The sequence below is a fragment of the Hylobates moloch genome, unplaced genomic scaffold (assembly GCF_009828535.3).
Source record: "Hylobates moloch isolate HMO894 unplaced genomic scaffold, HMol_V3 SCAFFOLD_17, whole genome shotgun sequence".
NCBI classification, from domain to species: domain Eukaryota; kingdom Metazoa; phylum Chordata; class Mammalia; order Primates; family Hylobatidae; genus Hylobates; species Hylobates moloch.
The window spans coordinates 5,607,923-5,634,866 of NW_026652292.1; the positions used below are offsets into that span (position 1 = coordinate 5,607,923).

The 26,944-nt window shown below is 47.9% G+C and overlaps 1 protein-coding gene across 7 annotated transcripts in view; it reads right to left on the reverse strand.

The window, feature by feature from the left end:
* MED10 (mediator complex subunit 10) overlaps positions 1-26,944 on the reverse strand; it is a 340,764-nt gene that overhangs the window by 311,926 nt on the left and 1,894 nt on the right. For 2 of the 7 annotated variants that reach the window (XM_032136103.2, XM_058429988.1), the window contains exons 3-4: positions 24,585-24,687; positions 22,209-22,883 (exon numbers count right to left, since the gene is read on the reverse strand). In XM_032136103.2, the coding sequence (XP_031991994.1) occupies positions 22,785-22,883; positions 24,585-24,687 (202 nt within the window). In that variant the 3' untranslated portion in view covers positions 22,209-22,784. Of the gene's footprint in view, positions 1-6,479; positions 7,125-10,474; positions 10,550-12,055; positions 12,701-13,543; positions 13,633-22,208; positions 22,884-24,584; positions 24,688-26,944 lie in introns of those variants that run through there. The other 5 variants (XM_058429986.1, XM_058429983.1, XM_058429984.1 and 2 more) reach the window with 5 other exon arrangements.

The following is a 26,944-nucleotide window of genomic DNA, read 5'->3' on the forward strand; positions in this document are numbered from 1 at the left end:
AGGAAGGCACCTCCACTCTGCTGAGCCAAGGTCTTGCATGGACCTCTGGGAGGAAACCCAGTAGCCTGTCGGAGAAGGGAGAGCAGATGTGGTTTCAGGAGGTGGCGAGATAGAGCTATACAGAAGATGGATGCTCCAAGGGACAGATTTCAGGAAGGGTGGTGGGCTAAGGCATGGAGAACCAGGGAAAAGAGGTTTTGTCAAGCTGCAGAGGACACTGGTTCTTGGGGACAACAGATGTGGCAACTGGAAGAAGCCCAGCGCTCTCCATAGATCCCACATCTCCAGCATATTCATCACTGCATGTGAAATATGGAAACACGACAGAACTCCAGCTGACAGCCTGTACTGGGGAGGAGTCCCAAATCCCATGCTCTGAACGTGGTGCAAAACACAGGTCATGACGGTGAATCTGTGGGTACACAGGAGGGGATCAGCCAGGGCTGGCTGGCCTTGCAGGCATCTTGGAATATCTCTCATGCCTTCTTTTTTGACCAGTTACTCAGTCTGCAAATCCACAAGCAGGACCATAGCTCTTTGTAGCCCTATCGGTGCTTGGCATGCATGTTAAATGGACCAGTTACAGCCAAGATGACACTTCTGAAGGATGGGGCTGCCCCAGCTATGTGAAGCCCCTAGAGATGAAGAATCAAGACAGCTGGCTGCACACAGAGGAAGAAAACACCACGCAGGAACCTCAGTTACTTTGCCCTTCTGCCTTCTAAACAGAAGCCGGCAGTTCTGCCAGGCAACATGCTGTTTTCCCTGAGTCTTTTTTTTTTCACTTCAGAAACTATGGGAGATACATGCAAACACTCTAAATGTATAGGCTCATTTTCCGGTCAGTACAAAAGTGGATGGATGGATGGATGGATAGATGGATGGATGGATGGATGGATGGACGGATGGAAGAAAGGAAGGGTGAGTGGAGGGAAGGAAGGAGAAAAGGAGGGAGGGAGGGAGGAGGAAAGGGAACGATACTCTGTATAGTAAACTTTCCAATCTAATTAAACCCAAAAATTACAACAACTTCAGTTTCCCAATTGTGAAATTAAACTGCTTCTTTCTATAGGCTTTATCTTTGCCTTATAAAATTTGGTTTAGATAAATTAGACAAAACTTCTGATCTTCTACCACCAAATCCCTACACAAAGCCCCTGGAAACTTCCTTTACACTACCACGTTGTCTACTGCATTTTTCCCAGTTGAACTCAGGAAGAGCAGGGCTTGAGTGCGGCCATGTCCAGATTCACGCCTCATCGTTTCTCCCACCAATGTCCCCACCAGTCAGTGACACCATCATTGTCCTTAGGTCCCAGTCCAAACATCTCAAAGTCATGTGTTACCTCTGTGCCCTTCACTCCACCCGCTCCATGTTCAATAGTGATGGAGCGGGCTTGGGCTCGTACATCTCTGAAATGACATAAATGATGTAAAAGAGCTTTTTGAAAAAGCAACTGTAAGAACGAACATCTCCTCTTCCCCTCCATTTCCACTGGATTTTATACAACTGCATGAGCTAAAGTTTTCTACAAAATCCCTCCTCCAGGCTCCCTCTCCTCATTCCTCAGGGCCCCCCAAGGGCAGGGTAATTATTTCTTTAGTACCTGCTTGCAAGACGATTTTCCAAAGATGGATTTCAAGTTCAACTTCTGAAGCCTGCAAATGTGGCATCTCAAGGAGACCTACCGACCCCCCTGCCCCCATCTGCCCACCTGCCGGGGCTTGCTCAGTGCCAGCCCTCTCTGCTGCAGCAGCTCCAGCCTCCGCATCCTCCAGTGTCCAGCACAAGCACAGTTTCCCCACCCAGACCCCATTGCTGGCCTTCCCATGCTGATTTGGAGTGACATCAAGACACTCACACAGTGGCCAAGGAGAGGTTGGAGAGAGGTTTCCGAATGCATCTTTCCTCCCAAACATGCTGAGCAGTTCTGCGGGGCAGAACCAGGTCACTGCACATCCCCACGTGTCTTTATTACAATTGCTTATAAAATGAATAAACGGTCTCCCATCCGAGTACTAACCAGGCCCGACCTGTAGTCCCAGCTACTTGGGAGGCTGAGGCAAGAGAATTGCTTGAACCTGGGAGGCAGAGGTTGCAGTGAGCCAAGACCGCACCACTGCACTCCAGCCTGGGCAACAGAGTGAGGCTCTGTCTCAAAACAAAACAAAACAAAACAAAAGAATAAACGAACCAAATCATGAGCTTCTCCTAAACCATCGGAAGAAAGACTCCCAGCTTTCAATGCTAACTTTGCTTCTACTGTAGAAAAGTATCAGAAAATATGGAGATGAAACTGCAAATAACACCCTCTAATGTCTGGGAAAATACATTCTGCTTGCTTTGCTAAATCTACCGCGTATCACCTCACGAGCTAGATAAAGCATCCCAAAATATGTGCTGGTTGGTTTTTCTACCCAAAACGTTCACTGCATCACTGGTAACGAAACAATGTAGCATATATATCAATATGAAGGTATATTTTAATCGTATTCACTGTAATTGTTCTAATTCTAATAGAAATATTGCTAAAATTAAGTTTAATATCATTTCCATGGGATTTCTAGCCGGGGGTAGGACAATTCGGTGCCTTTATAATTTTTTTTTTTTTTTTTGTAATGGCTTCTCATGTAAGCACAAGTCTGCTGCAGCAATTTATTTTCTTCAAATGATAACCAGCATGCCTTCCAAAAAACAGCTTAACATAAAGGTTGCTGATTTATGTTTATGAAATCCATCAACAACACAGCATTCTATGGTGTATCTGATGCTCCTGTGGTCTGCGTCTTGTCGCCTGCTCTCCTGGCAGCTGATTAAACAGCAAGGCTGAGCAGATAATTCAGACACAAACGTTCCCTGGGGAACCACAGGGCATGCGGCCCAGTGAGGGTCAACGGGCCTGCACAGGGGCTCACACATCTATGTCCAGGGCAGGAGGATGGAGACAAGAGGACCCTGCCCCTCCAGGGTCAGAACGAGGGCAGGGACGCCTTCACAGAGCAAGACGGGGGCCAGCTCAAATGTGAAAACATGGGCAGATATTTGCTAGCAAGACAGGGAACAAGTGGCTCCCTGATAACAGAAACGAAGGTGGGGGGATGCTGAGACCTGACCCCACAGTGGCCCCTGCAGAACGAAGGGTGGGCACGGCGACGTGAGGGCCTGGGGAGGCCCAGGGAATGAGGCGGGCCCAGGGAATGAGGCGGGCCCATGGAGGGCACGTGGCCACGCCGGGCATTGTGATTGGGCTGCCACGCTGGCCTCCAAGCATCGCTGAGCACAGGGGCCATGATCAGAGGTGTGTTTGCGCAAGGCCATTGCCGCAGGGTGAGGAGGGTAGATTTGGACGCGAGTGGGAATGAGGTGAGGGAGGGATGAGGACAGGTCAGGTGGTTGCTGCGGTCCAGTCCTGGACAGCGGGAGCAGTCTCTACAGCTGCCTCAGAGCAGACTCTAAAGGCCATTGTGTTCATCTCAGCTGCGGTACAAACTACCCCAAGCCAGGCAGCTTAAAACAACAGAAATGTATTCTCCCGCAGTTCTGGACGGCTCAGGTCCAAAATCCAGGCGTCGACAGGGCCGTGCTAGGCCAGGAGGCTCTGGGGAAGAATCCAGAATCTGCTCCCGGTCTCACTCCCAGCTCCCAGGGGTGCTGGGAGCCCTGGAACCCTTTGGCTGTGGACGCATCCCTCGGATCTCTGCCTCTGCCATCCGTGGCCTTCTCGCTGTGTGTGTTCACATTGCCTCTCTCCGCCTGTGCTGTCTCTGCTGGGTCTCTTCTCCTCTTGTAAGGGTAGTATTCACGGGCTTAGGGCCCACCTTAAATCAGTATAACCTCATCTTAACTTGATGACATCTGCAAAGATCTCATTTCCGAATAAGGCCACATTCACAGGTACCACGGGTTAGGGCTCTGACATGTCTTTGTTGGGGCCACAATACCACCCGTAAGAGGCCTGGTGCTTGAGGGGGGCTGCAGAAGGCAGGGAAGAGCAGGGCTCCAGCCAAGGGCCAGGTTGGCAGGGAAGCTGGTTCGATTCCCTGGAAGGGGCCGAGGGCAGGAGGTACTGTTCCGTGTGGCTTTGGGGCTTCCTGCTGCAACGGGCTCCGGGCAGAGAGGCCTCCACTGCCTGCCGAGGTTTTAGTTGCTGCCGCTTCTTCCTTATGTTCCTCCAAATCTCCCGCTGCCCCCATGTGAACCTCAGAAGCATGCTATGGGGGCAGGGGTTCCCCGTTCTCAGCTTCAGGAGGTTGGATCCACTCCTAACTGGGGGAATCTGTTTGCTTCTATCCCAGGGGACAGGTTCCCAAAAGGCGTACCCAGAACAGAAAGCTGAACATCTAACCAGTCTCTGCCTCCTGACGCAGACCGATGTCATGGGAAGACCCGAGAGTTAGGACCCAGGCGTGTGAGAGTCCAGCCCCAGCTCTGCCCTGCAGGGCCTGTTCCACCTCACCGGGCTCCAGTCTTCTCAACTAGAAAATGAGGGCTTCTGATGCAAAGTCTCTAAGGAGCTTTTCAGCTTTAAAGCGTTCTGAATCCCATTTTCCCGCTGACTGACATTCTAATTTCACAGCGGGCTTATCTCTCCCTCAGAAGGGTCTTCAGCCACAGCAGGGCCTTCCGTTGTAGCTTAAATCGCTCTGACCTTTTTATCAAGCAGTTCATAAACGCCCTTGCGCTAGGAGTGGCCGTCACCATGTGGTCCCCGGAGAGGGTCCTCCGAGGACTCTGAAAGCCGCTTCCACAGTTGGCACCAAGCACAGGAGGCTCCCTCTGGCTTCCGCAGGCACGGACGGGGTTTGCCCAGAGACACGCTGCTCAGCACTGCCAAGCTGGAAAACAGGTGGGTGGGGGCAGCCGCCAGGAGGTGCCAGCAAACCAGGCCCGAATCCACGAGCAAATTCCACCTTCACTGCCTCACTTTTATCTCCAGATGCGCGCGTCCTTGTGAGAAACCACAGTATTGTCCCCCACCCATGAAGGGAGGCGTGGACGTGACCCCAAAGCCCCTATGTTAGATGGTCCAGCCTCGCCTTAGCAGTCACATGGACCTGCCCGGTCCTTTGACCTCAACACCATACACTTCCCACACCTGCTGCAGGAAGGCGAGGCAAGAAGCGATCCACACAAACCTGAGTATATCACAGTGGCACCACCGTCGCGCCCGCTGCAAAGTTGATTTTCTAAACCAGAGGCAGCAAAATGGACCCGCTGGGGAATTCTTGTGTCTTGCCTAGCATTTATATTCATATTTGGGGGTATCATTTAATTGATTAGTCATTACGCACACAAGGCCATAAGAGTTAAGACGTAGAAAAGCAATACATTAAAATTTTAAGAAAAAAAATGTCAAGTAGAACTAGCCAGTCTAACATCATTAATCTGGTACCTGCACACACTTGTCTTATAAAGTGCTAGGAAAATGGATATTTTTCTTACATATTATGCAATTATATATGGCATGTTGCCTGTCTATGTAGCTTGAAAATCATTACACTGGTCAAGCTGTCCCACTAGTAAAAGCAGACCACCATTTCATAGGTTAAAAAGACGTCTGCAAGCTATTTAATACTAAGCTTCATTCCATTAACCTTCATTTTTGTCTCAAAATAATCCTGACCATTTAATATATAACCCCTCACTCCAAAAAGAAATGATTGTACTGTGAAAACATGATTCTTTAGGCATGGGATTTGGTTGTTTACAAATTATTCTCCTTTCATGGCTAGAACCCTAAAATAATATCAGCAACTGAGGGGAGGGAGGGAGGGAAGGGGAGGAGACAGACTCGGAGGACATATCTGACAAAGAGGCAAAGGAAGCTCCTTGCTGCTGCCGCTGCCCTTGCTGCTGTTCTGCCTGGGTTTCATTTTACAGGATCAATGTTGGGGTGACACTCGGTCAACAGCAGGGAGGTCTGTCAGCAAGGACACTCAGGCCCAGCGAACACAATGATGCACCGTGCTCATATACCGGCCGGTGATCACTTCGGCTCCTTTGGGGGAAGAATTTCCGACCTGAGCCATCGCATTCCAGGGAGTTCCTGAGGACAAAGGGTATCATGGCATCTCTGGGCACAGCCCCTCGCTCCTCTGCAGGACCTGAATGGTCACCCCACAGCAACACAGCCGGCACACCCTCAGCACGGCTGCAGCACAGCTCTTGTCCCCTCCTCCTATGGCGAGCAGGATGGCATCACCCATGGGGCCTGCCGTACCCACCAGCGGCACCTAGAGAGGGACAGGAGAAGACAGGGCACTGCCTCCTCCGGGACAGGTGTCGAATGGAGTCAAGATCTCCTGACTGTCAGAGACCAAGGGGTCAAAAGGACCCATGCTCCCAGCACCTTCTCTAGCCTATGAGCAAGCCATGGTCCCATACTTTCCCCCCAAAGCCATGGAAATGGTACTGTGGGCAGGGAGGGGTCTCTTTAGCCACAGACACCTGGCTCCCCCTTCATCTTGAGGGCAATATTTCTCTGGTGGGTTGGAAGTGCTCATTACTCACATTGGGAATGACGCTTCTAGGGTGCCCAGTGTGGGGGACTTTGGGAGGGACTGCATTGCTCTCAGTAAAGTGGCAGGGAGCACAGAGGATTATGGCAAGCGCTGGACCAAATACCAATGAAAATACCAGACAGAGTAGTCTACAAACACACTTCCAAAGAGTTTCCCTTGTACCGGTGGATGGAGTTCACCTACCTTTCTCTCAACACTGGACTCAGGCAATGCTGGAGAGTAATCCAATTTCATGCAATTCAATGAATACAGTGAGGCCAAGGGGGAAAAGCCCCCTCCTTCCCCTGAGAAGGCTCGCAGATCTCCAGGCAAGCAAAGTGCTATGATGGGCTGTGCCATGAGGCACAGCGGAGGGCAGAGGAAACTCACGGCATCCGCAGGGCTGGCAGAGCAGGCACTCACAGCGAGGCAGGAAGGTGAGCTCGTCGTCAGGCACGGGAGACACAGGCAGGAGGTGAAGGAGGATCAATGGCGGGACAAGCCATGAGCCGCAATCCCTGGAGAGCCGAAGGGCTAGCGGGCAGAGGAGGAGGGTGGCGGAAGAGTGTGGCTGAAGTCAAGCAGGAGAGCAGCTTTGGGGAATGGAGACCGGGATGGGCTTCCTGGAAGAGAAGTAAGGGAAGTGAGGGAGCCAGTCTGCTGCCCACCAGACCAGAGTTCACTGGGTGGGAGGGAGCTGGGAATAAAGACACAGGAGCCAGCAGTCCCTCTTCCTCCTCCTGCCCTCCCACTGCCACCCACATAAAATCAGACCTGGGACACTCAGGAAAAGGAGAGTCCTCAAAATGAAGGCAACGAGAGACAGAGAAAAGGCAGCGGGAAGTCCCACGTGTATCTAAATATCAGGGGCAATAGATACCTATCCCCCATTCTGGCCTCACATTTACAAATTTAATTCCATATAGATTGTAAGTCTCACCATGAAAGGTGAAATAATAAAACTGAGAAAATATGGGAGAAGAAAAAAAAGCACTAAAACCACAAAAGGAAAAAAAAAGATACATTGAGCCACATTAAAATAAGAACTATTATTCATCAACAGACACCACTGAGAGGGAAAAGTCAGCCCACAGAAAAGACATTCACAAGACACGCATTTGGCAAAGGACTGGGGCAGATCAACAAGAAAAATCCAATAAATCCAGACAATTCAAAGAAATGGGCAAATGACTTGGACAGGTACTACACAGAAGAGGATAGCCACGTGGCCAGTAAACAGATGAAAAAATGGTTGATATCTCCCACAGGGCAATGCAACACCCTGCACACGTGAGAACCACTGACGTGACAAAGGCAGCACCCAGCATGGAAGGGAGTGCAACATGAGCTCTCATCTCTATTGAGAAAGCGTTCACTCCTCCATTCGAGAACAGGGTTCGCAGCACCTACTGATGCTGAGAACGCATCTCCCTATGGCCCAGCAACCCTGCTCCTGGGCATTCACACGACAGCAGCGAGTATGTGTGTGCACCCAAAGACATAAATCCACACATCATCACAAAAGCGAGATTTGTAGTTGCCAAAAACTAGAAACAACCCAGTGCCCGCCTACAGTAGAATGGATTCCTGATTGTGGTGTGTTCACACAGTCAAAGCTATATGACAACAATGAAGATGAACAAGCTTCAACTAGACACAACAAAAGGGATTCATCTCACATATAATGGTGAGCAAAAAAAGCAGGCGCAAAAGCGCACACGGTGTGGCTCGGTGTATGTGTGGTTCAAAACTGTGCTGTTCAGAGGTGGGAGGTGGGTCCTGTTGGAATGCAGGTTAAGGATAAGTAGGAGGCACAAGGGGCTTGCAGGATGTGGGAGAGGTGCTGTTCCTTTGTACCCTGTTTGCTTGGGTGTGTTTCATTTGTGATGATTCACTGAGCTATATACTTAGAATCTGTTCATTTCCCTTCTATCTGTTTGTAGTGGCTGAACGGGGGCCCCCTAAAACATAGGTCCACAACCTAGTTCCCAGAATCTCTTACGATGAGAATCAACCCTACCTGATATGGCAGAAGATGTGACTATGGTGAGGATCTTGAAAGGAGGCACTGTTGTCATGGGAGATGACAGCTCCATGCGTGTCATTGCCCCTGAGGACATCCCAGGGGGACAAGATGTGGAGGTGGGAGACAGTAATATTGACGATCCTGACTCTGTGTAGGTCTAGGCTCACGCAGGTTAGCCTAGTTGATAGGTTTGTAATGTAGGTTAGCCTGTGTTTGTGTCTTAGTTTTTAACAAAAAAAATTAAAAAGTAAAAAAATAAAAAACTTGAAAGCTTATAGAATAAGGATATAAAGAAAGCAAATATTTTTGTACAGCTATACAATGAGTTTGTGTTTTAAGCTAAGTGTTTTTCCAAAAGAGTCAAGTTACAAATAATTTCAAAGTTTATAAAGTTAAAAATGTACAGTTAGTTTGGTATATTATTGAAGAGAAAGACATTTTTAATAAATTTCATGTAGCCTAAGTGTCTGGTGTCTATAAAGTCTGCAGTAGTGTGCAGTAATGTCCTAGGCCTTCACATTCACTCACCACTCACTCCCTGACCCACCCAGAGCAACTTCCAGTCCTGCAAGCTCCATTCATAGTAAGTGCCCTATACAGGTGAACCATTTTCTTTTCTTTTTTTTTTATTTTAAGTTTTGGGATACATGTGCAGAACATGCAGGTTTGTTACATGTGCATGCATATGTTTATTGCAGCACTATTTACAATAGCAAAGATTGGAACCAACCCAAATGCCCATCAATGATAGACTAGATAAAGCAAATGTGGCACATATACACCATGGAATACTATGCAGCCCTAAAAAAGAATAAGATTATGTCCTCTGCAAGGACATGGATGAAGCTGGAAGCCATCATGTTTTGTCTTTTGTACAGTATTTTTGCTATACCCTTTCTATGTTGCAATACACGAATACTCACCACCGTGTTGCAATTGCCTCCAGCATTCAGCACAGTCACCTGCTGCATGAGTTTGCAGCCTGGGAGCACGAGGCTCTCCCACACAGCCTAGGTGTGTAGTAGGCTGCACCATCTAGGTGTGTTTAATTAAGTACATGCTACGATGTTTGCACAACAACAAAATCACCTAACGACGGGTTTTTCCTAATGTATTCCTGTCACTAAGTCGTGATTGTGTTTGTAAATCCCATTTCACTAGCTGGCGCATCCACGCATTTCTTTGATCCCCCTACCAACGCCAAAACACACCTACATTGGGTATTTGTTTTCCTCTGCTAATGGCTGCACAAAGAAAAGTCTCTTCTTTTCAATTTGCTCACTGATGCTGCTGCTGTGTCCTGGTAGGAAAGCAGGCGTCTCACTGGGCGGGTAGGAGGGGACCCGTCTCTGGTTTCCTGAGCTCCCTGCAGCCATGGCTCCAAGCTCCACACCGCACAGGTGATCCCACCCATCCTGGGCCCCAGTTTGGAGAAACTGTCACAACCATTGAGGAGAATTAGGAGAGACACAATAAGCATGCCTATGAATGTGGCATACAAAAAAAGTCTAGAAGGACACTCAATAAACAGCCTTAGTGGTTGATCTCTGCAGAGGGGGCCAGAGAGCTGGGAGCTCAGAAACATGACGAACCAAAGCAGACACTTCCCCGTGCCATTTCTGGGAGGGGCTGATTGGTGACACTTTTTTGGGTCACAGTTTGGTAATAATTAGCAACATTTAAGTACGCATAATTCCATCTTAAGAAATTAATCCCAAGGGACTCCACAGATGCCAGTCCAGGACAATGAACAATGGCGTACCCCACAGCACTGCTGGCATCATAGAGTCTAAGCACATTGCGGCTCCTCCATGCCATGGGCACCACCGACGGGCCTGCCAGCCCGCCCCTGCTGACAAAGATTTGCAAAGGTATTTTAAACGAAAAAAGCAAAACCCTGAAGGGTGTGTATAATGCGATCCTCTATGTATTTTTCTGAGCACAAACCTGAATATACGCACAGAAGGCATCTGGTTTGCGGATGTCCGTGGTTAGAAACACTGAGGCTGGGCCTGGAATGCTCTGCACCATTCACATTTTTCACCATGAAAAACAAGCGTGCGAAACAGCAGTGTTAAGTACACTCACTATCTGCTTTTGCTTGCTTGCTGCACAAAAATAACATTTGTACAAACAAAAGACTATTTAAGCTTAACAAGAGCAGCAATAAAAAACAGGTCCAAATCGATCCTGTGTACGCCCAGTTTCTGTACGGGAGGGCTCTGTGCTGAGCAAGCTCTCTGGTTGCACACTATGCACAGTTAATAAATGGTTATTAATAATAGCATTGATAATGGCCTCCACGTGCTACTGAAATGCAATTAGTTTCACAGTGGGGCATGATACACATCTGAGGATGAACATTCAATTTTCACTCTCATCCCAAACTTTTAAGTGGTCAGACCAACAGTTTGCATAAAAGGCCCATCCTGTGTGTTGCACAGTGTCTTAATTTCATAACTCGACCGCACCCCAGGCTCCAGCTGCTGCTTTTGATTAAATCAGTGGACGGCTGTGTTAACATCCCTTTGGGACTCTGACACTCCAGGCTGTGTGTGGCTGCAAATTAATAAATGCTGGGGCACAAAGAGACTGCCCAGAGAGCACCTTAAAATATGTGCCTCTTCCCCTAACATATCGTGGGAGAAAAAGAAGGGTCCCTGGGGGGTTGATGGGGTGGACACCCAGAGTGAGCATGGGAGGGCAGGTAGGGAAGGGACCATCTCTTCCTCATCAGCAGCCCCTCTGCAGGCAGATGGCTGCAAAGGCACAGGAAAAGGGCTCGGGGCATTTTCAAGAGGAAGGTTGGGCAGGAAGGAGAGGGGAGAGAGCTGGAAGGAGGAGGCAGGATGCGGCAGGCCCTGGAGCCGTCTTTGCATCCAGCCACCTCCCCCAGCCTTGAGAAGAGGAACAGGAAGTTAGGAACAGACGATGGCAGATGAAAAGGTGAAAATAAACTAGGTGTGATGCGTTAAAGAGGGTGACGCCTCCTCGTTAAAGGAGGGTGACTCGTTACAGAGGGTGACGAGTCCTGCAGCCACTGCAGGCAGAGGAGGCCCTGCTTCCCCGACCCATCCACCCGTGGCTGCAGGTAGCACCTGACAATGGCTGTGCCTCCCAGGACTCCAGCTCGAGACTCGGGAATCCTCCCACCTGGAGAATCGGGAAGACTCCTGCTTGCTTTTCCAGTTAGATTATGTACCTTGGTCCCTCCAGCATCTACGCCCTGACTTGAGACTACTCTAGGCAGGGGCAAAGGTGAAGCCAGCCAGGGAGGCAGCAGCTGTGGATGTGGGCAGGGCCATGGACAAAGTCGCTCATCTGCAGCTCCCGGACGCAACCTCTGGTGAACACTGTCACCATCCATGTCATTCCTCAGCACTCCCAGAGGGAGCCTGCAGACGGCCCCGCGTGGATGGCTGCTGCTTCTTATTCCAAACTCGGTCTAGACAGTGAGGCGCAATGCTGGGCCTTGTGCTCATCAGATAAACTAAACTTGAAAACTCACAATGACACATCTGGGGTTTAAATTTACTTACATGAAATTCAATTTTTAGCCTTAAGTCACTTCTACAAAGTAAGTTTCTACAGGGAAGGGCCAACATGAGCACCCAGTGAATGGAAATCCAGGCCGTCCTCATCCTGAAGGTGCCAGAGCAAGCCCCGCCGACTGCCTGAGAGCTCCCACTCCCTGTCGGTCCCCTCTGCCCCTGCCTGCCACTGTTCTCTGCCCTGCCTGCCTCTGTTCTAAGGACTGTAAGAGCTAAACCTAAGATCACTCGACTCCCTCGTAATCAGGGGGGCTGTGCAACAGTGTTCTTGTCCATGAGATGTGAGCACAAGTCCATGAGAAAGACAGCCCTTCCAGAATAAAATGGCAAAGCTTCCACAGGAGAAATCTTTCTGCCCACTGACCTTTGCCCTCCCTCTTCTACGTTATTCCTGCCTGGAATGCAAACATGATGCCTGGAGGTGCAGCAGCCATCTTGTAATGTGAGGACAGAGCCCGTGCTGAGGATGGCAGAGCAGACAGGTGAGCTTGAGTCCTGGTTGATGCCTGCGAGGTGCTACCACTGTCTGGGCAGACAGCTTAGCATTGCTGTTGCAGAAGAAAAATTAATTTCTATGTTTGCATCTCACTCTTCGCTGAACCTTTGCTAATTTGCAGCAAACCTACATGAAACAGTAAAGGACAATCGTAATTAAAATAAAATACAACACATACGTATAAATATACATTTATAATTATTTTTGGTGCATATTTAAATTAAGGAAGATAAGTTATGTAAAATTATTTTTAAAATTTTAAGGTATGATGGACGTTATTATCCTGTATAAGATTGCTCACTCCTAAAAAAACCTGGAAAACTTCAACGATAGTGGAAAAACAGATGCTTTTTAATCCATCATGAAAAATCCTAGCACAAGCCCAAGTGGAAACACTCTTCCCCAACAGAAATGCAAAGGCAGAAAAGCCCCCTGAGAGAGGGAACCTAGCAGTCAGCCTCCCTCCTACAGGACTGCCTTAATTGCTGGGCAGTAAATGGCTTTGTAGAATGTAACGTGGTCACAAAACCCCAAGGAGCCAACTGCAGAAGGAGAGGCAAGCAGACCCAGTGCCGAGCAGAAGAGGGCAGGGCCATGAAGGAAAACAAAGGGACATGTGACTGCCTGAGCACCAGAGAAGCCCCAGCCACAACCGGTACTCAAGGGGCAGCCCCACCTCTCTGCTGCTTTGCTGATTTCTGATTCTGAGCAAAGGGTGCTATAAATAAAGCTAGAAATAAATATTCCGCCAGTGTATCCCTTGTTTTCCCAGCCTCTGTTCCAAATTTCCTCTTCATGCTCAGCTGCAGGGTGAAGCCGACCTCCTTCCTGCTCTCATGATCATAACGGCTCTGCTGTGAAGACCGCAGCTACGGGGATCTTGTGACCTCAATTGGTCCGTACCCACATCGAGGTAATAGCCAATCTGTCTCCTTTCTCTATATGTCTGAAAGAAAATAATAAACTGACCTGAGCATGAGCTCATCTAAGCATGCTGTTCTGTACCAGGGAGACTTCTCAACGTCACCATCCTCATCCCCATCTTCGTGGAACCAGGGCTAAAGGTCCAGCAGACATGTTGGAAGATGCAATGTGCAAAAAAAAAGGAAAAAAAATTAGACAGTTGCTCTGGGAACCAAGACTAGCAATCGAACAGTAAAATAAAGACAGGAATAACCAAAGTGACCCTTTACTGACTGATTGCTATTGATTGGCTGATCAATTACTTAGCACATCCCCGGCACCACAGAGAGTAAATGTGTAAGCACATGCTTTCCTTCTATCAACACTGGGAGGTTGTTCTCCCTACTCTAGAAGTGCCCCCAGCTGAGAGAAGCCACCAGGCCATACAGCAAGGAAGAGGCCAAATTGGGCCATAAACTGACACCTGCCAGTTCTCCCTGCCCAGCCGGGACCACAGGCTGAGGCACAGGGTCTCCACCATCAAGCATCACTTTGAGCTGCAGACAGGTCAGGCCTCAGGAACCCAGCCAAACCAGGTAAGACCTACGTGGGGAGCCCCCCAATCAGGGCGGGAAGCTGCCAAATCATGGTGGGAAGTGAAAGGGGGGCTGGTGATTCAGCACGCAGCACAGCCAATTACTGAGAGGTCCAATATCTGGCCATGGGCTGAGCAAGGGGGTCCTGGGCCTGGGAGCTTGCTGGGAGCCACCTCCCAGGTCATGCACTTGGGCTGCCAGGGCCGGGCTGTGTCTGAGCTGAACACTTCGGTAAGCACCTGCTTATCACAATGGTGTCCAAATCCCCCAGGGCTGCAGCTCTCTACAGCGTGTGTGCCTTTTGTACCATCCCCCGTCTCATCCATTCTTGGGCTCTTGTATCATTTTCCTAGGGACGCTGTAACAAATCATCACAAGCTGAGTGGCTAAAAAGAACAGAAATTTAGTCTCTCATGGTTCTAGAGGGGAAAAGTCTGAAACTAAGGTGTCAGCAGAGCTGTGCCCTCTTGGAAGGCCCCAGGGCAGGGTCCTCCTGGATTCTTGCAGCTTCTGGTGACCCTGGAGCTCCTTGGGGTGCCTTGGCTTGCAGGTGCATCAGTTCGATCGGCCACTGTCCTCACCTGGCATGCTCTCCCGTGTGTCTCTATTTTCTCTTATAAGAACACAAGTCATTAGACTTAGGGTTTACCCTAATCCAGTATGACCTCGTTTTAACTTAACTGGCTACATCAGCAAAAACCTGAGTTCCAAATAAAGTCACAATCTGAGGTTTCGGGTGGACACGATTTTGGGGGAAGCACCATTCAATCCAGTCCAGACTCCCATCTGCAAACTTCCCCAATTGCCCTGCCTTATCCCTAAGTCCCTAAAAGACTGGATGACTACACACACACACACACACACACACACACACACACACACACACACAGATGCATGCACACGGAGCTCATCAGTACATACATATGGATACACACATATGTGTGTATATACATTGTTACATTAAAATGAATTAGCTCTAGTACTTAGAGGCCGCCTTCTAAACAGAACTGGGAATCTGGGACTGGAGCAGGAACCAAAACAGGGTTCCTTGAGGTCCCTGCTCCTAATGCAGCTCTTTGGCAGCTGGGAGAAATGGCATCTTCCATGCAGGGGTTACTGATCACCTTGGCACCTGCGTTCCCACTCACACTCTGCCTGAACAACCATCCCAATACATTCCACTGCTCACCCTAACCAGCAATGAGTACAGCCGCAGTGATTTCAGGGTGTGACATGCTCAGAGCTCCTGCAAGCTGAAGGTGAGACCAGCACACACAGCACAGCCCGACCAGCACACACAGCACAGCCCACCCAGCACGAGGCGAGGCACCTTCCCCGTCTCCCTCAGTCCCCTCTCCCCTCCACCTCTAGCACATTGTGTCTGATGGAATGACCAAAGGCAGTCTGAGCAGCAGACGCCCCCTTCCAGCAAAATCCCGGCTGCAGTTGGCCTACCGCATGCGTGACCCTGGAGATGCCCCTTCCCTGTTTGCGACCCTGGCTCCCCTCTGTGAGTGGAGTGGGTCTGGGGATAAACGAGGTACCATCCCTCAAACCTGTGCACGGTGCCCGATCCAGAGTCAGTGATCGACACCTCTTACTGTGGAACAGCGCCAGAGTCTCTCCACAGAGTTGGAGATGCTGGTCTTGGGCTCCCAAGGATAATGGCAGCTGGCACTGCCCTCTGCAGTGGCGCCATCGAAGCTGCTACATCTGCCTCCAGAGCCAAGCCCTGTGATGAGGCCAAGCCTCAAACGGCAGGATCATCAGGGCAACCTCAGGGACACTGCCTAGCAGACCTGGGCTTTGACAGGGCTCCAGAGAGGGATGGAGGAGCTGGGTCCCCAGCTGTGTCCACCCAGCTAAGAGAACACCCCCAGATGGGTCAGCCTGGGGATCTCAAACTACACAGACTTCATGACCATTTTGGAGGAATCTTTTTTTAAGTCTCAGCTGCAGCATTTGAGTACACATGGTGTGTGCAAGCCTTCCAGTATCAAAGTGGATGGAGCACAGGGCTGTGAGTCACAGGATGCTGCTGGACACCCGGCCCCTCCCTGATGGGCCACACGCCCGTGGCCAGTCAGCCAGCCCCTGGAAGGCTGGGTTTATGTTGATACTAAAAATTTGCTATCGAGTTTATTCAAAATAATAATGTTCTGCCTGCAAAACACCTGGATTAGTAATTGGCTTGGTGATGGAACTGCTATGCCATTCAGCCTGCTTGTAAGCAGGGAATTCATACTTCAGAGGGCTCTATTCTCCAAAAAACTCGTGAGAACGATGCCATCTGCATCTGTGCCAACACGGCAGTGTGGTGACGCTTCAGGTTTGTGTACGATAAATCACTGCAGCCAGACAGTCCTCAAATTAGAACCGGCCTCCTCTATCTTTCCAATGTGTTTAAAATTACACGGGCACGTGCACCCCATCTCTGTTTGCCATGCACTTCCCAAAAACAAACCGCCCAGTATGTGTGTGGTTTTGAGACTGTGTGTGTATGAATGACAAGCTGGAGCTTATGTCTGTGGAGAACCCGCACTTACCAGCTCAGGAAGAGGACACTGACCTCCACCTGGGAAATGAGGAAGTTCAAGTCTTCCTCTGGCAGTGTCCTCAGGGGCTTCCTGCGACACTGCTGGGGACACAGAAATTCTCCCGCCTCCTGCCGGCAGCCACCTATGCACGCACCACTCCTGCCCCGTGGCCTGGTGGTCCCGCACACTGCAGCCCGTCCTACCCTCAGAGGATCTGCACTCCCAGAGTTCTGCTGCAGCGTGTGTATGCCAGGGCCATCTGCAAAAATTCCGGCTTTCTCAGCTGTGTGACTCCCAGTGCCACCCACAGTATTTCTTCCTTATCACCAAGTCATGTCATTTGTTTTCTTTTTGTGTCATTTAGTTATTTTTCTTCCAAAAACACAGAAGAGAATCTTTTGGTACAAGGAAGAAGACAAACACTGCTTCTGGTTCTTTAAACACCCAGACTTACTTGTGTTATAGAATTTGAGGCCAAATGCATACATCAGTTTGCTCATTCATTTGTTTAATAACTGATATGTACCCATTATGTCTCAGTCACTGTGATAAGTGCAGGGTATAGTAGTGGACAAGGCTGGTGTGGTCCAGACTCTTCAGGAGATTACAGGGTTGAAGGTCAGATACTTCCTCTGTAACTCTGAGTTACCTTTGACACTTATTGGATGTCAAAGGAGAGTTTGACAAACAGACCAGCACTGGTCTGAGGTGTCAGAGAAGGTGAGATAACAGAAATGACTTTTACACTGCAACCTGAAAGATGGGCACAGGTGAACCAGGAAAGAGATGAGTTATGTGGAGGTGTGGTGGACTGAGAGGATGAAATATGAGTACGACTGGAGGGAAAATAAATAAATAAAATCAAGGAAATGGGATATTTAGGAGACTTAGCAACGGCAATGATACCAGGGCAGGAGAAGAGGGAGGGACAGAAAGGAGGCAAAGATGATATGACCAGCTAAAAGTTCATGCCACTTTCTGAGGCAGACACAAAGGGAGACTTGGGTGGGAAAGGTATCTGTGTAATTTTAGAGACACTGAGTGTGAGGTTCCTGGGGAATAGAGAGAGGGAAAAAAAAATGGAAGTTGGGTTACAGAAGTGTAGGACTCAGTTAGGCTGGGCTATAAACCTGGAATCTCAGCACAGGATAGTAACTGGTGCCAGGGGACAGAGGAGCTTGCCCAGGGAGAGGGTGGGTAAGGAAAGATGCCTCGAGGAACCCAAACCTGAACCTCTGCTGGAGCATGCTGTTTAGAAGTCAAGGAAAGAGAGGGCTCTCCGGAAGCTGTGCTGGTTGGAATGGGGCCTGGATTCAGCATTTTCATAAGCTCCTTGGTGGTTCTGCCATGAGTAGGCAGAAGTCTGCTTTGGAGAAACTTATTCAGATAGAGCTTGGACAAGGTCGACCCTCAGCTAATGTTGATTGAATAAACATGTTTTGTAATTACATATTTGTCCATCTTTCTGTATCAATGCATACAGACCTTCATTCCTTCATTCATGTTAGTCATAGCATAGTTATCCAGCAAATGGATAAAGCGTGATTTATCTAAGCCATTATTAATGGACATTCAAGTTATTGCCTTTTTTCCTTTATAAACGACGTAAAAATTAACACCTGCCTATTCTTCTGCTGGGTTTTGTTTGTGAAAGAGCTCTGCATAGTAGTTATTAAGTTCCTTGTGATACGTGTAAGTATTATAACTGGGCTCAGTGGCTCACACTTATAATCTCAGCACTTTGGGAGGCCAAGGAGGGAGGATCACTTGAGGCCAGGAGATTGAGACTAGCCTGGGCAATATAGTGAGACCTCATCCTTACAAATGAAAATAAAAAACATTAGCCGGGCATGGTAGCGCACACCTATAGTCCCAGCTACTCAGGAGGCTGAGGTGGGAGGATCCCTTGGGCCCAGGAATTCAAGATTACAGTGAGCTATGATTGCGCCACTGCACTCCAACCTGGACCAGAGTGACACCCTGTCTCTACTGAAAAAAAAAAAAAAGATCTCTCTTAGCTTTTTTGCCTTTTGAGTTTATGGTGTTTTTAGCCTTATGTTATTTATTTTTTTCTAACAGCTATACAGCCAAATGTGTCGATCTTTTCCTTTGTAACTTCTTAGGTTTGTGATACATTTAAAAAGTTTAAGAAGTGGTACATCTGCCACCTAACGTCACCTGAGTCTTGACAGGACCAAGGACTGTATATTGTCGAATTCCCTTGGGGCAATGGCACCTCTGTCACTTGGACAGATGGGTCAATTCTGTGCAGGTGAGTGGCAGGAAACACAGCAGGCTCACCTGGCTATACAGGGTAAACATGTGACCTCGTTTGTAGCCAGCACCTGTATTGTCACTGACTGTAGAAATATTTTAATGAGGCACTCGTATACATTTGATAGGATTCAAACAATGGAAATAAAAAAAGAACACAGAAAATTGATAAACTACTCAGTGACATTACTGATATTCCCCAAAGATGAGCGCTTCCCCTTGTAACTAACACCTGGTTATTTCAGGACTTGAGCACAATAGAGACAGGTGGTATCACAATCCTCATCAAGTGTAACTCCAATAGCTCAACTTCCAGGAATTTACCCTAAATAAGAACTGAACAAGTGGAAGATGTATGGTCAAAGATACTAACTTCATATTAGTGAAGAACTGTGAAGCACACAGGTACCCAATGGGAGCTGATGAACTAAGCCCAGGAGAGCCACAGAGTCTTGTGACGTGGCAGGCACAGGCCCAGCTCTCCCGCTCATTCGCTGGGTGACCTGAGCAGGCGCCTCAGGTCCCTCATCTGTAAACCTCACCGATTTACTGTGGGAATTGAGGCAATGCATGGAAAGTGCTTAACCTGTGTCCAGCACGTAAATAACAACACATCTGCTGTTCACATATTAATGGAACACTAAATATTAAAATTATGTGAGAGGAAGTTTATTGAGTTGCCCAGATTTCATGGCATCCTGTTAAAAGAATAAAGGTTACCAACTCATAGTATAGTAATAATTCCACATCTAGTTGTTCAGTGTGTGTGCACATCTGTGCAAGAGAAGAACATCTAGATGGATGAAAATCACAATAGTAACAATTTGGGCAGAAATGTGGAGACTTTTGTAGCTCTATTTTTCAGTTTTCTGTAATGAACCCTTCTGATTGTACACCCAAAAAGATAAAGAATGTTCTAGTTCTGTGTAAAGGTGGGGCTTAATTTTTGCTTTTTCATTCTGACCCACAGAGGCAGCACAGATTATTTAAAACAGTGATACAGGCTCAGGCCCTGTTTGAGTCCGTACCTGCCTCGTGGTGGTTCAGTGGTGTCCTTGGGCGTAACAAAAATCAGTGGGCCCTGGGGCTGTTTGCCTGATCTGTGTCTGGAGGAAGAAAGGGGTGGGGAAGAAGAGGACAGAAGCAAGGCAGGGATTGGAACGAACTGAGTGGCAATGGGCAGGGGTGATGTGAAAAAGCTGATCAAAATGGTTGATACCACCCCAGGATGGCTCTCGCAATCATTCTTTTAACCAAAATGAGGTCTTTGAGAAGAAGGGATGAAGGACCAGCCAGGTGTGTGCATCTGAACCCAAGCTCCTCCAGGTGGAGAGCCCTGGAAGACAGTGTCAGTGACAGTCACAGCATGCCTCGCCGAGTGTCAAACGCGGCCTGCAACCCTCCAGCGCTCTCACATTGACATCAATTCCGAGCTAAGCAGATTCCTCAGCAAGTCAGAGGATTTGAAAGTGATGGGCACTTGCAACTAACAGTAATGGCAGGTGGGGTGGAAAAACGAGACCTTCCCGTGGAATTAAGGGGCATGTGGCCTGTCATAGCATCGAGGGGCTCCAATACCTATTCATTGCCTGGGGACCCACTGTGGTGGTGTCATCAGACACACTGATGAGAGTTAGGAGTTCCAAGGCAGTGCATCCATATACCCAAACCTTTACTCAAAAAAAGACTGGTGAATATTCCAGAATAATGTGTGACAGCTACACTGCCCCTGCTGGGCCTAGGTCAGCAGACTTGTCATGCTGTGGGGCTGTTTTCAGGGCTACCAGATATGCATCTCTAGCTGACAGTCACCCTCTCTTCCCAAGGCTCAGACACCAAGATTAAAACAGCTTGAGGCCACCCGATTAACTCAGTCCCAGGATATGTACAACAGCCCCTACTGCCGGCACATGCTCCATGTTTCAGAGCCCAGGAAGAGACGACTGTGGACACCTTGGAACCATCTGGAACCAGCACAGAGGGAGGTGAAGCTGCAGCGATTCAGGCATGTTAAGCCCTGGTGCCCCAGCTTCAACATCAGTAATATAAAGAAAGCCAGACCTCACAGGGCTGGTGAAGGCCAGGTGAGTTGATGCAGGTGAAGTGTGTGGGAAGAGCCCAGCGAGCCGCGTGCCCATATGGCCCTCGTGCAGCAGCCAAGTCAGCATCCTGATGCCAGAAAAACAAGGCAGAACAGCGATTCAGGCACCTGAACCTGCCAGACAGGGGCCTCCTCTACTCTAGCAGAAATTCTTCCCCTTGGTAGGGGTAGGAGTCCTTTTCTGGTGCTGTTTTGGAGAGAACAGAACTGCTAGCGAGGGACCAGCTTCCTAAGGAGCCTGGCCCCTGACTCTTGGTAAATACAACCCTCCTGGGGAGTATTCTGGACTGAGTTGCATCCCCCAAAACCCCAGTGTCAAAGCCCTAACCCCAGGATCTGAGAATGCAACTGCATTTGGAGACAGTCTTCAAAGAAGTAAGTTAAAAATGGGTCCTTCGGTTGGGTCCTAATACCATCTAACTGGTGTTCTTAGATTCTAAAGAGGTTAGGACACACAGAAGAGATACCAGGGCTGTGACACACACAGAGGAACGACCATGTGAGGTCAAAGCGAGCAGGTCTGCAAGCCAGGGAGGCCTCGGGGGAAACCCACCCTGCAGGCACTGTGAGCTTGTACTTCCAGCCTCCGAACTATGGGAAAATACATGTTTGTTGTTTAAACCACCCAGAATGTGGTGTTTTACTCCAGCAGCCCTGGCTAGATCGAGGTTGGTTCAGGATCATTCGTAGGAGGCAAATTAATGCTGATTCCCAGGGCCCATCCTAAAGCCTGCGGCTCAACAGGTCTGAACTGGAGCGCTACCTTACTAACAAGCCTGCCCAGGCCATTCGGACACAGGGGTCTACAGGTCAACCTCAGCACAGGCCGCACTAGGGCCTCCACTCCAAGGGTGGCCCACAGATCACAGAAACAGCGCCACCTGCAGTTCATGAGAAATGCAGTTTGCAAGGCCCAATGGACGTGTGAATCCGAACCTGCAGGTTCACAGAATCCCCTAGGGATCTGTAAGCACACTGAAGCTGAAACACAGCCTTGCTGGGCGTCTTTCCAGCGTGTCAATAAATTGGTGTACTATGGCCCCTAGGAAAGGGTTGGTAGAAAAAATTGGAATTCTGCATTTTGCTTTAGCTTTCCCTGCCTAAATGCCTGGAGAACAAATTTTCTTATGAATATTACCAACCCTCTGGGAAAGTCATAATTAACTGTTTGCAAGACACATTGTACTATATTATAAAAATATTACAAAAATAATTACATGGAATAAGCCACATACTTAGTTTATTATACGCATATCTAATTGAAATCCATGAAAACAGTTACATTTAAAACATTCTTTATGCACTATACTTGAAAATGTAAAATATAATACCAATTAAGTACTTCCTACATTAAACCGATTTCTCTTTTTTTAAAAAAATTTTTCCTAGTCGTTTTAGCTTTCTGACACCATAATAAAATAGAACAGAAAGAGCACATTAAAAGAAAAATATTAGGTAGAATGTCGTAAAACTTTTAATTTACCCATCATATTTAACATTTCCAAGCCTATCTTCCTGCGCCTCATCTGCCCGCAGAGAGAATGATCCCTACAGTGTCGAGGGGTCAGCACTCTGAAAGCCAGTTGACGCCGGACAAGCTGCTGGAACAGCTGGGGCACAGATCCGCCTCTCCTCCAGCCCCTCCGTCCCATGAGGCCAAACAATGAGGACAGAGTGGCTGAGGGGTGTGTCCAGGACCCAATCCCACCACAGCAGGAAGGTGGCACGAGCGCTCGCAGTCCCAGGCTCACGCCGCATCACAGTCACGGGGGGATCTTCAAACGGGAAGGGTGAGCTGGTTAAGAAGGCGGGTGATCCTCCCCCCGGATGCTTCGATACTTAGCCATGTCTTCTGGAAATACTTTAGAAAGTTCTTGAATCAACAGGCTTTTAAATTTCTACAAAGAAAATACGTTATCAAAGGAGCTCTTCACATCAACACTCCAATAACTATTTAAAATATGCCTTTTGGAAGTTTAAACACATGGCCCACTAAGCAATACAGGGCCACAGGACTGACCTGAGACTTCCACTGATCTCAGAGAGGAAATGACACCAATGGCAACATATGCAAGAGGAAGCGACACTGCACAGCCCCGGACGTCACCACCAGCAGCACAATTCTGTACTGCCCAAAGGCACCGGTGTGACAGGAGCCTGCTGGAACTGTAAGCCACGTCCCTGGTGGCCCAGTGGCTGTGTTCACATGTAGAGAGACATTTCTGCTGGCCAATATAATTCTCACTCAGCTTTACCAAGCGAAATGGAACAATCAAAACCAGCGGCCCTCGCTATTGATAAGGAGTGCACTGGCTCTGAAGGTGACAATGGACTCAACAACTCCTCAATCCCAAATGGACAAAACAGAGATGAGGCTGTGGGCGCCGTAAGAACTATGACAAAACACCACTTCTGAGGTGTCCTGTTTACCACCAGGAGGGGATCGCCTGGATGGGATTCTGGAAGCCCTGTGACCAGGCAGGTCTCCTTCTGACAGCTCCTCCCCTTGCTCCTCCCACTCGGCCAGAGCGCCAAGAGGCCACTGTGTGACCATCCCTGCCTGCGCACATTAGCCATGGCTGAGCACACGTGTCCCAGTCTGGCACCAGGCATCAGTGGGAACACAACACTCACGTCCTCTGTGATCCTGGAGCTCAAGCAGCCGGCAGAGGAGACAGAACAAACAGAAAAAACAAAATTAAAAGGTAAATCTTGACCAGTACTCTCAAGGAAAGCTTTAGAAAAGGCTGGTCCCAAAGGCCTCTTTGAGGAGGTGAAATCATCTGAAACTGGAAGGACAGAGTCGCTTGTGCAAAGAGAACATGGAAGAGCTCCAGGTGGAGAAGATGGCAGGAGAAAAGAACACAAAGAAAGGGCTGGATGTATTCCATAACCGAAAACCAGGCCGGCGTGGATGGCTGGGAGGAGGAGGGGGCACATGTTGTGAGCTGGGAGGAGAGGCGGGCAGGGGTCCCCGCCGCACATGGCAACAGTTGCATGGCGCCAACAGAAATGAGTGGCCGTTAAGTCCAAATAAAGAAACAAAACACCAATTTGAAGTACATTTGAGTCAATTTAAGAAAAAATTATATATTTCATGTTCAAGTGCAGAGAGTTCTCTACATCTCATCAAGGCAAAGAAAAACTAAGTGATCTGGAGAATTTCATTGACAGTGGATATGGTAAAAAGAAGTTTGGAGGTCAGAAGCTGGACAAAGAAAAATCAATATTCAAGAATCCTCTAAACCAAAGAACCATGACTACAGGGAAAGCCTTCAACAGTAGGAATTACGACAGAAAGTATCAATGCAATAAAAGTGCATCTTAAAAAAATGAAAATGATCACAGCCAGTGAGAACTACCATCACAAAAATTACCCTGGATTTCCTTAAGAGTAAGATTAGTGTATGTTTTGTATGCTATTACACAGCTGATATCTAATTTTACTTACTGCCTATTACACAATTCAGAAATCTCAACGTGTAAAGTCATGAAAGTCAATATTCTAGCAAGTATGGAAAAAAAATGAGTCTCTCAACCAAATTTCGCTGAGAAGGCATCTCTTCCCCGTGTATTTCTGACACTCCTTAGAGACTTACCTTCATGGTGTCGATCTTGCCTTTTACTTGCTCATTTTTAGCTAGAGCCCTCTCCAGGCACTCTTTGGTGTAGAGCTGGGGGTTTCGACCTTGATCTATGTATCTGGAAACATGAAACATTTCAATTAGCATTCCCATGACTGACACCTATTCTCACAGCTTTCTGAAAGATATGGGGGGGAAAAGGTCAGGTATATATAACTGCACATGGCCTTGTTTAGACAAAACTGAGTGTAGGAACCAGGGGAATTCCCTCATTTACACAAGTATAGATAATCTGATTTCATTACTTCTGATAATACGAACAGCTCATAAAATCAAGTAATGATCACTTAGAAACCCAAGCACGCTTCACAAGCCATACCACTTTACATTTGCTTAGCATTTGCACTTTTCAAAATTCGTTCATGCTATTTATTACCTTTTTGATCCTTACAGCAGCTTGTATGGTAAGGCAACTCTTGACAAAAGAAAAAACCAAATGAGATCCAGGGGTTTGGGCCTGGGTGACACAGGAGGATCCTGCTACGATGCAGCCTCCACTCTAAGTCAGCCCTGCTGCTTGGCAAAGCCCCCCCTCCTCTGTGGAGGAGCTTCAGGGGAAAGGAAAGGAGAACTACAAGCACAAGAGCCCCAGCCCTGACGACCCCAAGATCCTTTTACAAACCACTCCATTGTTTTAAAAAGAAGAGGGGGCTTGATATACCACTTTACTAAATACACCTAAGTAACTTAAGTATAACAGAGACACTCTGGCCAATTATTTCTAAACAGTATAAAACTGTTACTGAGAATTTTTAACACTTCCCCCAGAAATTATCTTCAGTATCCTGAAGATTTAATTAACATACTGCCTAGATCAATACCTATATTTTACCAAGAGCAGGCCACCTGCCTTTTTCTGTACCTTAAAGAAATCCTTATCATTCAACTAAATTGAATCATTCATTATTTAAAAAACAAAAAACAAAAACTGAAAACTAACTCTACTTTCGTTTTTTATAATTGGGGCCAAAAATATATAATCACTTCAGAACAAAGATATCATTAGGTTACTACCAATGGTATAAAAACTAGCCTTGATAGATAGCAAAAGATAAAAACATCACAAGTTCTAGAAATTCTATTTCATTTCAGTGTTTTTGAAATAATGTAATGTGGCAAAATTACGGTTAATTCTAAACAAAACCTATCCATTTCTCAAGAAAAACCTGACAGGCTCACAGAATAAGGTCAACCATGTCAGCTGACGGTCGTTTCTTCAACAGCATGGACTTACTGCTCAGACTTGGTTCTCTGAAGACCCAAGGGTGAACCCACTCCTGCCCACCCACAAAGTCCTGGCCACAAGGGCCAAGCTGCTTTCATCTTAGCTAAAGACACAGTTGGTGTGTATGAAAATGTACACACTGCAAAGGCCACTGGGACCTGGAAATTCCTTCTACATTGGGTAGACATCAACCACCGATTTGCAGATAAACTCCCAGCACCGCTCTGTATTAGGGTTCACTGGCATACTCTTCCTGATACCCTAGGTCAATCTCACTCTTCCCCGTGCCCAGCACTTCCCTCTGCCCTTAAGCAATCTGTTCACATTAGTCTCCATTTGTTCTGCTTCAGAGGACACGAGTAGTTACTTGCCACTTGTCACTATATGCATCCCCTGCATTCATAATCAGAAGAGCACAAAGGAGGACGCTCTGTATTTCTGGACTGAGAAAGCCAAAGCCGAGTCTGGAGCTGTCTCAGGTGCAAGACCTTCATCCCACCTGAAGTCATAGACCTCAGTGGTGCCCACTGAGCACAGGTGAGGAATATGGGGCAAAGTCATCAGCAGGTGAACAGAAGATCAGAGACCAAAACCACCTCTGTGTCCTGTCTTTGTAGGCAGCTGCTGCACTATAGCTAGAACTTGTATCTCTGACCTTTTGGGATGGAAAACAGCCATAACTCTTTCCCTTTACTGCCTAAGGAAATCTAGTGATTTACATTTGCAGTTTTGCTGCAAGAAATACTAGAATGTTCTTGCTGTTCCAAGCCAGTACCATCACGGAGAGGCTGCTTTGCACTGGTCAGTAAAGTATGAGTCCGGGGGTTTCGTCTTAACTCTGACACTTACTAGGTAAACAACCTATTGGAGTTACTTATCAGGTCCTTCATGTGTGAAATCAGAGATGTGACCAAATCAATGCGAGAAAACCTGGATTTTGAAAATCTAAAAGCTTATTCCTGTATGTGTTCTCAGGACTATTACTAAGATAGGTGCACACAACTCTCCATAGAAAACAGTGAGCAGCCTCCCCAAACATGCTTGGAATAAGAACCCTTTCTTTCCTCCTTTGACGGAACAGATACTTTCA